General features: G+C 35.2%; 1 protein-coding gene across 2 annotated transcripts; it reads right to left on the bottom strand.

Moving 5' to 3' along the window:
* Positions 1 to 6,895: 6,895 nt before the first annotated feature.
* On the bottom strand, positions 6,896 to 14,019 carry LOC117114778 (superoxide dismutase [Mn], mitochondrial-like). Of its 2 annotated transcripts, none has more exons than XM_033258474.1 (5): positions 13,847 to 14,019; positions 12,077 to 12,279; positions 11,403 to 11,531; positions 8,581 to 8,760; positions 6,896 to 7,172 (listed from the first exon to the last, which is right to left on the bottom strand). In XM_033258474.1, the coding sequence occupies exons 1-5, from the start codon at positions 13,873 to 13,875 to the stop codon at positions 7,018 to 7,020; spliced, it is 696 nt and encodes a 231-aa protein (XP_033114365.1). In that variant the 5' UTR covers positions 13,876 to 14,019; the 3' UTR covers positions 6,896 to 7,017. The 2 variants fall into 2 exon arrangements, with proteins under 2 accessions (XP_033114365.1, XP_033114366.1); XM_033258475.1 differs by having other exon boundaries at positions 11,415 to 11,531; positions 13,847 to 14,018.
* Positions 14,020 to 14,192: the final 173 nt, after the last annotated feature.

Here is a 14,192-nt window from a genome sequence, read left to right on the forward strand (position 1 = left end):
GTAACGGTAAAGAAACTCAAATACGTAAGATGTTGACTTTAGAAACACTAAAATTTATTAGGCGAATATTTCGGCTACTCCTGTAGTCTTTGTCAACGCGAGCGTATTTGAGTTTCTTTACTGTTACGTTATATATTATATTCTACATATGTTTCGAAACACACGTGGACACGCCTTCTTCATATAATATATTAGATATACAATTATATATACAATAACATAAACAGATAGTTCCTATTCCAGCATTTTATATATATATATATATATATATATATATATATATATATAGTATAAATACACAAATTGGATCAAATTTACAGTCGCTTTGACTTTCTAATTGAGAAGGTAATTAACAAAGTTGACGGTAGGAAGAATGACAAAACAAACATATGTCACTGATTACATCCGTGTAATACGATCTCAATTTCTGAACAGCATTAACGGTTTCACTTTTCACACATCCGAGCTGGTCCCTGAGCCAGCATTGATCTTTAGCCAAGTCGTTGCTCATCTGAAGTGTAGGAAGTTTTCCATACTGTACCGCCCCCCTTCCCCCATTCATCCATGTCCCCTCATTTTCCAGGTAATCAACACACTCCCAACAGACTCGCATCCTAATATGTTTCCTATATCATAGTTCTTACTAGATTATTAGTAAGCTAGTGACGATCACTGAAGCCCACCGACACAACGTTGAGAGATGTACTGACGTCTCACTTCTCCCATGTGACATTGACACCACCAAGTTAATCACATTGAACTTATAGCATTAGTCAACTCAAAACATTAATTATCACATACTGTTAATTAAATTTTAATATTTACGTCATTCAGCTGAGACAATTATCACCGGTGTATTATCAACCATGCTTTATCAGCATATAATATTCATCCTCTCTATACCTTCGCCTCGTTTGTTCATGGTCCCGGTCACCAGCAATATTCCCAAGGATCCCCTTCCCCTACCCATCAGTCCTGTTACCCATCATTGAAACTCTGGTATGAACTCTTGCGAATCGTGTTCTAGGTGAGGCCTGTACGTACGTAATAACATGTTTGAATAATTTTGAGAAAATTAAACGCTAGTAAATTTCTGCAATAACAGAAAAAAAAATCAATGTATGTAAATAAGGTGATAAATAGAAAAAAAGGAAACGACCTGGAAACGATAAGAAAGCGGATGTAATGAGCACATCCATGTGAATCACAGTATGGCCTATTAAGGCGCACTCGACTCAAAACCGGATAGCGACTGCTGTTGGAAATCACAAGGGATTAACAGATAAATCGGACAACTCCAATTTGCCGGATGCGAATTTTCCTGAAGAGTCACTTGCCGAATAGGTAAAGTTGAGGGAACTTCAAGGTTAAAATGTGTGAGCAAGTAAGATCATTCTGCCACCCCTTCCCAGTGGCGTATCTAGGGGAGGGCGCACGCCCCCCCCCCCAATAAAATTACTCGCCCTCCCCCCTCTCGCGCCGGTCAAGTAGTTTAAAATCACCTAAAATAACCATATTTTGCAAATTCGCACCCCCCCCCACTAATCAGTCCTTCAAGACTTCTAGATACGCCACTGCCTCTTCCCCCTTTCCCCAAAGGTAATCTGCAAGCTATCGCCCTATGTCTATGAATGGTAGGCCCACTTAAATACAACTATTAATAACCACTACTCACCTAGGCTATATATGTTGTTCCCTATTCTCATCCACACCCGGCTTCCTAGCCAGACTGACCCATAAGTGTCCATAAAATAAATATTATTTGTATGGACATACAGTGGGACAATGTTAGCCTGGTTCTCTCTGAACTCACATCCACTTATCTAGATGAAGACAAGCAGTGAGTTCGGCCTATGTGATGAAAATCGGAATTGAAATTGTTTATGATTTGTTTATGAGTGACTTAGCATCAGAAGAGTCTTCATAACAATTTACTTGGAATGATACTTTTGTAACAGTGGCACACAACCACGTAGGCGATGCATCCTTAACAAGGCATAAGAACTGAAATGAAATAAAAAAAAAATAGGCCAAAATAAAATGAATTTCCTACGACACAACTCCGACAAAAGACCCTTGACTAGCCGTGAACTTCTCGATGCCTCGAACAGCACGCGTCAATCACCTTCAAGAGAAAATTTTCCTAAAGGCGGCCAAAGCACGCAACATGAAATGCCAATAGCCCCCCACACCCCACCAAACCACACTACTATCTCCCCTTCGAGAACCATCCACATGGTGCATCGCAAGAACTCATCCAGTGTAACAACGTCATGCCAAACTTAAAAAAATTAAATGATTACTAAAACTTTACACAAAATTGTTGAAATTATATTTATTTATTGTTTTTAATTTCATGTACAATGATATTCTCAGTTGAAAATATGTTTCATATTTTCATAATTTTAACTTTCAAGCCCATATATATATATATATGGGTCGAACATCTCTTTGAGGGAGTGTTCCTCTCAGGGGCGGATCCAGAGCTGCATGAAAGGGAGAGCGGGGTCTGTTGGCATGCCCCGGAAAATTTGTATTTGTTTTCTAGACGCAGGGAAATAACCTCTGTGGAGTTCTGGCCGATTAATTATTTAATGTTATATCTTTATTTGTTTAAACTTTCAAAACAAAACAAAACAAAAAAAAAGGAAAGGGGAGGGGGGGCTACCTCTGTTATAAAATGAGTGAACCAATAAATAAATAAAGGAACAATTATTAGATAATAAACTTAAATATATACAAGCAGCTATGTATTTTAACTGGTTAGACATCCCTTGAAAAACACTTTTATCTGGATATTATAGTTGAATGCAGGGTGGATGCAGCCCCGCAAGGAAGAGGGGGATTATTGTTCGAGTGGGAGTCTCAGGGAAGATCCTTCGGTAGGGGTGCAATGGGACAATTCACTTAAGATTCTATCACCTTATTAATGTTAACTTGTATTCGATTGATTTTTACTATTTTAAAAAAAAATACAAAAAATAGAGGGTGCGTACGCTCCTGACTCCCCCTCTAAATCCGCCACTGGTTGAATGGTTCATCGAACTAAACAAAGTCAAATGTTGAGATAAAAAAAGTGTGTGCGAGGATGAGAAAGACAGCAATAGGCGGCTATCATCACAGCCATTATTTGTATCTAGGTCAGTAATTGTTACAATTGTTCATGTCGCTTTGTTTTTATTGCAACTCATTTTTTTGTTTACACACCAATAGTCAGCTGACTCGGATGACATCATATATCAAAAGTGTTGAAATAATGCGCTCGTGATTGCAGAGCCTTGTATCATGTACGTCTAATAACTCCGTGATCAGTGTCACCAGATGGAAAGGACAATTGACCTAAACTAAGTCATCATGCACTTAAGTGCAGTTTCCTGATGAGTTGATGCCAACACCGCAATCTGAAGACAACGTTCTTCAATGTCTATGCAATAAAATGCCTCTAAAGGGATTCGAACCATTATACCACAGAGGTTTTATGGTTGAACAGATTGTATATATATATATATATATATATATATATATATATATATAAATTAATACAATTTGTATATAAAGTACTATATAAATTAAATTATAACAGTTATTATACGTACATCAAGAACGTTGTAATCGCCCTTCATTACATAAGATTTATCTGAACAAATGTTTATAAAGCTATTATGTTAAAAATACACTGTACAGGTTGTAGCAAAAGATATGAGATGACATTTGAACATCATATTGATTGGTTATTCTGGAACCAGCACATACAGTAACTTAGCAGATATATGATTTATTGAAGGGAGGGAGAGGGGGAGGGGGCAGTGGACGAGCGGGGTGTGTTTGGGAATGGGTGTTCCCCTCCTCAAAATAGAAAATGCTTTTGAAAAATGAAGTGTTTAAAAGCTTTTAAGAGCATAAAGGCTTGATAAACTTTTCATGTGCGTATTGTATTACATAGACCTATGCCAACAATCTATGAATACAACGAACATTCACACAACCTCCAACTCTATTCTCACTCCGAAATTTATCGTTTACTGAAATGCTGTTATGGTCATTTGTAGGGACACGAGTGGTGCTGCGATTTACCGAACGAAAGAGGCATTAAATACATTACACAATCAACTACGGTACTGTATGTAAAGCACATCTTGACTTTATAATTTAAGTTGAATATCTGCACTTAGACAGGCCTATATCAAACAGAAAAGGAAATACTGTACTTTATCCGCCTTTCCATGAAATCAGCAAATATTTTAAATTACTGTATACAGACTGTCTTTATTATGAAAACTAAAGATTAAATACACGTTAAACTGAAGTTAAACGAATCTTTATTTAAATGCAACACTTGTATTTTGATTCTACATAAGGAATTACACATAAATATCAGGTTGTACGCCTTTGTGTATTTGGACAGGCCATAGCACCGACGTATTTAATATCTTACAAAAAAGGTTTTCAAAGGGTAATTTAATTTATCAACCTTTTAATTACATCCACAGTATTATGAAAACTAAAAATTGAATGTACGCTGATGATATAGCCTAAAACTGGACTTGCAACCAAATTTTAAACAAGAATTTATTAACTTTATCAGTCGGTCTAAATGAATATAATGATGTACCAATAGTATATTAATGATTTCTGACAATATGGAATAATATGAATAATTCCTACTTTAGTTTTTTTTTTTTTTTAACGAAGTCTCGTACTTCGTGTCTATTTGTGGGTGTCACTCTTCCCTTTCCCTTCATAATTACCAAGAATTATTTCGTCCGACCTTTTTACATGTGAGAAAACGGAATAAGAAAGTTTTACAGGTCTGCATCATGTTTTGACCAAGGCCTAGCTAGCCTTGCAAGAAAGGTTGGCCTAGCCCATACCTTAGGGGTCTATAATTTGGGATTTGTTTTTGTTTGTTTTTTGTTATTTTTTTGAGAATGGAGTGGCGTGGGGGGGGGGGGCGGCTAAACTATCTCCCTCCCCCCTCTAAATTAATGATTTCAATTAATTGTTAATTTCATAGTAAAACCTCTATAAAATAGTAAAAAATGAATTGATTGGATTTGTGTTTACTAGTGGCAGTTGAACTGTATCATTCTACAGTATTTCATTTTATTTAAATGAGTACTTTACAATTTCAATTGTAAAACCTCTATAAAATAGTAAAAAAAATAATTGAATGGATTTGTGTTTACTGGTGGCAGTTGAATGTATTATTCTATTTCATATTTCAGGTATAGTACTCCTGTATATCGATCTTTCAAAAAAAGTTTCCATTTATTACAACATACATATTGTTATTAATATGTAGGCCTAATCTTTGAGGAAAATCATAATTTTGTTCATGTTGAAAGAATTTCATCTGTTCTCGTTATTTTAATCTTTTGTTAGGGAAAACGAAAAGTGAAATCATCTTAAACCATCCGATATGCTCAGATCAGCATATATGTCAATATATTACACAGTAGTTAACTCTCTGATTGCATGACATTATGAGGGATCTTGGCTTTTTGACTCGCACAAGACTCAAGAGTCCCTTATTATTTTTTTTTTCTCATTCTGGACAGCGCCACCAACGAGTAAGTTAATTTAGAAAAGGAATTCCTAAAAATAGGGTATGGGACGCCAATTGAATTTGGTATGGTGCGCACATACAACAATAAAAAGATTATATTTCACAGAATTCACTGAGTAACCTAATTAACGTCTGGAACCCTGCCGTTATTTGTGGTCTGATTTAACAGCTAATGTACATAGCATCATATCTCCTATGACCTATGACATTACCACAAAAAAAAAAAAAAACTAGTCTGGAAAATGGAAATAGAAGGTCTTGCGGTGACCAACCTTTTACAAGACTCTCCTATATCAACACAGGTAATTGTAAAATGTATGCAATATGACTATAAATGTGGAAAATTACGGTAGCCTGAATAAATACCAGAGATACAAAATCAAACACAAAATGAAAACAACACATTCCAAAAATGTATAATTATGGATTAAACAGTTTTAATCATAGCCTGATTTAAATATTATTTCAGAAAAAAAAAATGAATGTAAACTAATTAAAAAAACTGCCAAAAGATAATAACTGATATTTTCCATTAATTTGAACATAAATAAAGCAAACAATAGGTATTTCAATTATGCTCTATTACAGCAACAGTTCAATGGCTTTCAATTTTGTATATAATAATTATCAATCCACTGATATCTTTAATTATAATAATATATATCTGATATCGCCATTAAATTGTATTACAAACCCTGGCTAATTGCATTGCGATATCTTTCCGACACATCTTGCCAGTTGATAATATTCCAAATAGCTTTGACGTAATCTGGTCTAACGTTCTTGTACTGAAGGTAATAAGCATGCTCCCAGACATCAATACCCAAAAGAGGTGACAGTCCTTTAGTTTAAAAAAGGAAAGAAATATAAAAAATACATAAAAAATTTATTCATTTAGATTTAGAAAGTATAATGGACAATAATTCCAACAAATATTCCAAAATATTGAAAGCCTATAGGACTAGACTGCTGTATTATTATTTCATGTTTCTTGTTCGTAATGAGTTTATGTTTGTTCTTCATTGTTTTGTTGTCCTTGTATACTGGCAATATACAACTACTGTAATTAAAATTGCATGCTATTCAATAATCTATGATATACAAATTTTGAGTAAATCCGATCTTTGTTTACACTTGTTCGTATCTTTAGTATTCAAAGAAAACAGCGGGTGCAACTATGCGAAACTTGTAACCATATGTATACGTATATTACTTGCCGACTCTGGAACAAATGTGAACTGTCATTATCACCATGTAAATCAGTTTAAGGGGAAACCGTGCGATAACGTAATTACGGGTTCACATTACGTATACTGATACATCAATAGGTATTTCAATTATGCTCTATTACAGCAACAGTTCAATGGCTTTCAATTTTGTATATAATAATTATCAATCCACTGATATCTTTAATTATAATAATATATATCTGATATCGCCATTAAATTGTATTACAAACCCTGGCTAATTGCATTGCGATATCTTTCCGACACATCTTGCCAGTTGATAATATTCCAAATAGCTTTGACGTAATCTGGTCTAACGTTCTTGTACTGAAGGTAATAAGCATGCTCCCAGACATCAATACCCAAAAGAGGTGACAGTCCTTTAGTTTAAAAAAGGAAAGAAATATAAAAAATACATAAAAAATTTATTCATTTAGATTTAGAAAGTATAATGGACAATAATTCCAACAAATTGGATCTGTAACTTAGTTGTTACGATGCTTGCTTTCTTATCCCAGCGTCCTAGTTCAAATCGACAGGGATTTTTTTTTTCTAACTAAACAAAAGTTTTGTTGTTCCATAGTGATATCCAAGTTTAAGTTGAGTTACAATCACTGATCTCTACTATAATAGCTAGATTGCTCATCGGCCAATCCTTCTACAGAAAAAACTGAGGCCATCGACACTATGTTGGATAGCCTAAGTAAAAGTATTGTAAGAATCGTTATTTTTAATAATTTAAACAAAAGCCAAAAGAAACTTGTTTAAACTGATATGTCACTTAGGTCCTCCAACTAGATTGGTGGCCTCACTAAAACAAAAACAACAATCCAGCTATTATAGTAGATATCACTGGTTACAATGGACATAGCTGGAGTGTCAATCAAACTTTACAACTGACCAATCAGAACAGTGTCAGGAATATGCACGTGTCCAACAAACACACGTTTTCCCACAAACACATGTGCTTGCTTATGTTTCAGTGAAAGGTGCGAGGGCAGACTATACTTTTATTAATTCAGCATATGTTTCATTTCCAAGACTCTGGAACAGATACCATAACCCATTCAACAATCCTTATCAATTACAAGTTTTAAGTTTGCTCTCACCAGCACTATATCTCGATGTATTGACTATTTATTAACTGTTTATATTTGCTTTTTTTTTTTACCTGATTGTTTATTTTTGACCTTTGCCTTTTGTTTTATCAATTTGAATTTTTGACAGTATGTTTAAGTTATGTAGTGTAAGTAAAGAGAGCAAACTGTTTGTTCAGCCTTATTGTCTATTCTCTTTCATGGCAAATGATATCTTGATTGCCAAATAAATATTATTATTACCAGTGGCGTATCTAGAAGTCTTGAAAAGGGGGTTCTGATGGAGGCGGGGAGGGGGGTGTGTGTGCGTGCAAAGGTGAAGTGGGGGCCCCTTGATGATCAGTTGAGGGGCGGAAATCTGGAAAATAACGTGATTTTTAACTACTTTACAGTGGGGGGAGGACTTGGGGGGGGGGTGAGGGCGACCCCAGATACGCCACTGGTTTTTACTCTGTTGTTTTGTGGGACCATAGCCACAAAATCCAAGGGTGGACCTTAGTGGAAATGTCCATTCGAGTATGGGTCACAATAGAATACTGGGTTTCAAATGGTCAAATGTCAAATGTCGTGATCTTGTTTGAAATTGACCCATATAAATTCGAGATATTATTATTATTATTATTATTATTATTATTATTATTATTATTAACACAGTTTGGAGGATCTGATGGCGTTTAGACTTTTTACTCACCGGTTGTGGGAAGAAGCGGATCTTGATTGGCGCATGTTGCGATGGTGAGAGACATGTTCCTGTTATCGTAACCCAACCATCCCCATCCCGAGCCTTGTATAGCAATGGTCGCAGCAGACATTTTCTCTACCATGTTATCAAATGACCCAAAGTCTTGTTTGATAGCATCAGCCAACTCACCTGATTAAAACAAAACAGATGATTTTAAGTTACAATATGGAAAGCCAAAAGAAGTTTAAACTTTTAATTATGGGGTCATGGTAAAAGTGTTCGCGCCGTGGCCCTGCTTTTTAATCCAAATCTACCACCACTACAACTAGAAATAAAAGTACATCGAACATCATGCCTAAAGATAATAACAGTGGATACAATCGCAAGGCAAAGAAGTGTGTCCAGCTGTGGCTGGGAAAAATTTAGTGCTGTACATGGACTTGATTAGAAGTAGAAAATTATTGTGTAGCAGTTACTTGCAACAATCTCTAGCAAAGAAGCATTACAAGATTGACCATTCACTATGAACGGCCTTATACTGTAACTGTATGTTGCAGCAGAGAGCAGTTATGCATTAAATCATAGTCAAGTGCGATTAAAATTTTGATGCCATTGCAACCATACAGGGTAAGGAAAAGATTTATAATTATTAAATTGTTCACAGGAAACAGAAGCTGTGCTGTTAAGTTTTTTTACAGTCAAAAACAACTTATGCATTAAACTGAAATACCAGCAGCTTAATACTACATTAAATCATTGTTTATTTCGTTATTTGGTATGCATACTGTATAAGGCCTTTCCATTAGGTTACTAAAAGCACTCCGCTTTCTCTGGTCATTGAGTCCACATATTGGCGCAATACCAGACAACCCCAACAGGTACCCATTTACACTCTACACTGCTGCTTGGAGAAAAGCAAGGCAGATATAGTGCCTTGCTCAAGGACACAAGCGAAGTGCACAGAGAGGGAACGAAACCCCAACCTTGAGGTTGGGAAACTAAATCATCTAAACGTTTACTGTACAGGGTTATCACTGAAATTGCTTTTGAATGCACTGTTGTTAAACTAAAAAGGACAAAATGTGCAAATTAACTAGTGTTGTTTTTAAATGTATTTACGTACAAAATGAGAAGTTTTGTGAATGATGAAAAACAGAATTGAGATCGTGTTAGATATTAAAAATAAAATTTAGAAATGAATGTTACAGAAATGTTCAAATTATGTTCCATGACCGCGATATTTCTGAATGAATTTAAACTTTAAATTGTGTAGATTAGAAGACAGTGACATTGATTGATGTCTGTAATGTGGACAGGTTGTTACATTACAATGTAATGAACAAATGTGGACTAGTTTTAACTATGTATACTAATGCCAGTATTGAACAACTGAGAACTAGTTTAACTGTATACCAATGCCAGTCTGAAACAACTGTGGACAAGTTTAGCATACTATTACCAGTGTGGAACAACTGTGGACTAGTTTAGCTGTATACTAATGCCAGTGTCGAACAATTAACATCTCGACAAGATTTGACAGATAAACGTAATCAGCGAGCGTCATTTAGTCACATGATCAAAAACTTTTTCTCGTTTTTTCTCGGACATTTTAATTTCCTTAGACAGCTGGTTGTCAACGCGAAACATACATGTGAGCCCAGTCCTAGATGTCTATGCTTGGTTATGGATACCCAGATTTACGCGAGCAGTGCGTATCAGTGACTTGGCCTTTGCCGACAATGAGGGTGAATGAATCCGGCTTTTCCCTCTTCCTTTGGGAGCAAAATACAGAGGCTTTTACAAAAATTTCCCCACCTGTTCCATGACATAGATTAACACTATGAAAATATGATTCATTTGCATACCACCTACCCTGAATTCTCTTTCTTAAAGAAGGTTGATAGAAAAGAAAATGTTCGCCAACTCGGTAGTCTAGCCGCCATTGTCTAAGGTTTTCGTGACTTTGTGGGCGGGGCTTTGCGTCCTTGTCGACATGTCAATTGTGGACTAGTCTAATTGTATACTAATGCCAGTGTGGAAAACTATGGACTAGTTTAGCTGTATACTAATGCCAGTGTGGAACAACTGTGGACTAGTTTAGTTGTAACTTAACTAGTTTAAATCATACAGTATATTGTATTGAACAAACATGTACTAGTTTACTGTGGACTAGTTTAGCTGTAATTAACAACTGCGACACATACTAGTTCAAATCATACAGTATGTATTATAATGTAATTGACAAATGTGAACTACCATAGTTCATTATTAATTCCTATCAATATCAACACAATTGTCAAATACATTAAATTAAAAATACAACCATAGTAGTTGCAATAGGTAATCCTGCCTAGAATTACTTATTGAATGTAATGTAATAATTACATATATATCTACTAACTATTTATATAGATAGAATCAAAAACATATGCAATAAATTATGCTAAACAAGACTTGGAAATTTCAATTTTTCTATTTAACTAAGAATATTTTATCATCATTATTAATTGCTAAATATAAACAAATCTTATCTAGTACCTGGTCTAAATGCTTCACCACCATAATGAATATTCATATCAAATATCCTGCATTATTTACCTAACACTGTCCTATGTACATTCAGTGTACATTTTTTACTCAAGAACATACACCTAAATGAAGAATATACCTATAGACCTACATGCTACGCCTAGACTAGGCTAATGAATATTCATATTGCCTGTTAATGTTATTCAAAACATTACCAACACTCCATCAAGTTAATGTAAATGCCAACATGAAGCAACAGAATGATCGATGACACCATGCCAAACAATCAAAACTTTTATGACCTCCCATTTCACCTGTAGGTTGTCCGCCACCATTTGGTGAGAGATTTTGCCAGAAGATAGAGTGATTGATATGTCCCCCTCCATTGAATTTGATTGCAGATTGGAGACTTATCATTGCATTCACATCTCCTGAAATGAAAATAGAACAAGCTTTGTTAATTTTTTGATAATTAGATTATTATGTTATTTAGATCATTTGGAACAGAGGTACACATCTTTTAAATAAATAATAATATTAAATAATTTGGTGCACATCGTTTTAATTAATAAGTAATAATATTAAATAATTTAACAATAGAGGAGGATGTTTACAAATTTTTCATGGATGAGGTGGAAAACTACCATTCATACATGTACTATTTCTATTACTAGTAGGTGTAATGATGGACAATTTGGCATTTGGGCAATGAATTACTGGGTGGATGCAAACAGTGTGATCACACCCCCTTAAATTGTATGAAGAAAAATAATTGTTGTATTGTAAGCCTATTGGTGATATCAACATAGTAGGTCTACTGCTAAGAATCTTATCTAAAGGTATGAAAGTACAATTTCTGAGGTCCATATTTTCTTGGTGTTTTGCCTCAAAAAACCTCCCACCACCACCAACTTTAAGAACAACAGGGTAGCAGGAGTGGATGGGAAACATATTTTTCTATGTTTGGCCATTGAACCTTTTTCCTGGGCTTCTTTCAATTTAGCCTCTGCAGCATTCAAGTTGTTGACATATGTCTGGTGATGTTTCCTATGATGAAGTTCCATGATCTCTCCGCTAACGATGGGTGCCAATGCCGAGTAGTCATATGGAAGATCTGGCAGGGTGTGCTCTGCACGCACTGAAACGGCTGCTGCAGTCCGCAATGTTGGCCCCAGCAAACTAAGAAAACAGTGAGTAAACAAGAACAGGGTCATTCCAGCTCAATTCAACCACCATGCCAATGTGACACCGCCCCCCCCCCAGCCACCCCTTGGATTTTCCTTTAAAAAATTATAAAAATACCTTGATATGTCAAAAGGCTAAACAATTTCAGCTTCAATTTCAAAGCAGTTTTTAAGTTATGATCTTATGGATTTTAAGTACCAAGCCCCCTTTTTCATTCCGGTAATGGCTCCTTTAACTTTGTATATGGTTTTAAAAAGCTAACCTTCTGGAATAACAAAGATAAAAAGTTGTAAATTGTTACATTGACTGATTTTTGGACCATCTTTCAGGAAATACCATTCAAATTTGGGTAGCATATTTTATATGTCAGTCAGTCAAAGTTGAGTGTATATTTAGGGGCAATATTTCTGCAACCATGTTTTTGAACCCCATAATACCTTCATTTTTGCTTTTATTAAATTACTTTGCAAATTTTATATTATGTAGTAGTACTGTACGAGCATATTCTATGTATTAGGCCCCATAAAAAAATTAGTACTTAGTTTATCACCCTATCAAAGAACTGATGAGGGAGGGAGGGTTTTTTCCCTTTTTTTTTTGCTAACCCCGCCCTTATTTTACCGATGTTCACAAGTTAATCAATGGTTAGAGACAAATATCTAAAAAGAATGGAATCAAATTTATATTTAAAAATACGTTTTTGTTGTACCAGTAAACATATTTGCAAGAAATCCTGAGATTTTCAAGTGAAAAAAAGATGGAAAAAATGACCGTTTGTATGCTGATTGCAGAAAAAAAAAAAAAAAATCCTCAAAAGTGATGAAGGAGGGGGGTGATAAATTAATTTTTTTTTATGGGGGCCATACATGTTTAATTTTATCTTTCTTACTTTAATAAAAGAATAATAAGAAGATACGACCCTCTGAAAAGGGGAAAATATATGTTTGCACAATGGTTTGGGGGATTTTTGGGGCCATATAGCATTCTAATAAAAATGCACTACCCAATTTAAATGGTATTTTATGAAAGAGCGGGGCCAAATATCTTATAGCAATTTACAACTTTTTATCTTTGTTAATCCAGAAGATAGAGCCTAGCTTCATAAAAACCGTAGAAAGTTAAAGGAGCCATAAACTGTAATGAACAAAGCAAGTGGGGAGTGGGGAGAAGCTGAAATTTTGGATTCCTTTTGACATATCAAAGTATTTTTAGAATTTTTTAAAGAAAAATCCCAGAGGGGCTGAGCACACAGGGGAACTTTTAAATTTCTGTCTGATAGATTTGTTACACATTTTGAGGATGTGAGCCTGACTCAGTAGTAGTACTTCCCATACTCGTCAGTACTGTTCCAGGCCCCTGCCTAACCGGCTCCCTGGTACACGAGTCATATGTCACTGATCAGATACCAGTTTTCACAATCCAGGTCAGTCGAAAATGCTTAATCCATTCTGACCAGATGACCATACCACATGTTCTAACTTCTCAAGCTCGTCGATCGTATGCAAACAGTCCTACGGGCGTTATATCTAATACAAATTTCAAATAAAAGAACATTATTTACCATCTTAAATTTGCCGTTCTCGACAACATTTTGATGTTAATGATGTTGCTAAATGATTAAAAAGCAGCGTATCTTTGCCTTAAGCTGACTCTCCAACTTTCTATACCGTCGTGACCTGAACCAACTACTCTACCACACGACGCCGGAATTCACGACGTCGGCCGCACAAGATCTAGAAAACAAATTCTACAAATTGTTGAGATTGTATTGTGTGCAAAGTTAAGAGCAACGCGTCTTCATTGAGAGTAAACGCAAAAACGGATGTTAATTTGAATGATTTTCAGCCTTAAAAACCCAAAATTATTTGGCAATTAATAAAAAAAAAAGAATGTACAATATACAATAT

This window comes from Anneissia japonica, unplaced genomic scaffold, assembly GCF_011630105.1.
Source record: "Anneissia japonica isolate Jap-2015-1 unplaced genomic scaffold, ASM1163010v1 scaffold288140_len288450_cov173, whole genome shotgun sequence".
Classification (NCBI taxonomy): domain Eukaryota; kingdom Metazoa; phylum Echinodermata; class Crinoidea; order Comatulida; family Comatulidae; genus Anneissia; species Anneissia japonica.

Bases quoted from the DNA above. Each gene is read 5' to 3' on its own strand.
- LOC117114778 (XM_033258474.1), bottom strand. From the start codon at position 13,875: ATGTTGTCGAGAACGGCAAATTTAAGATG. The intron at 12,280-13,846 runs GTAAATAATGTT...CTGTTTTCTTAG, and splicing joins AGAACGGCAAATTTAAGATG to TTTGCTGGGGCCAACATTGC. The intron at 11,532-12,076 runs GTTCAATGGCCA...TTTTCATTTCAG, and splicing joins GAAAGAAGCCCAGGAAAAAG to GAGATGTGAATGCAATGATA.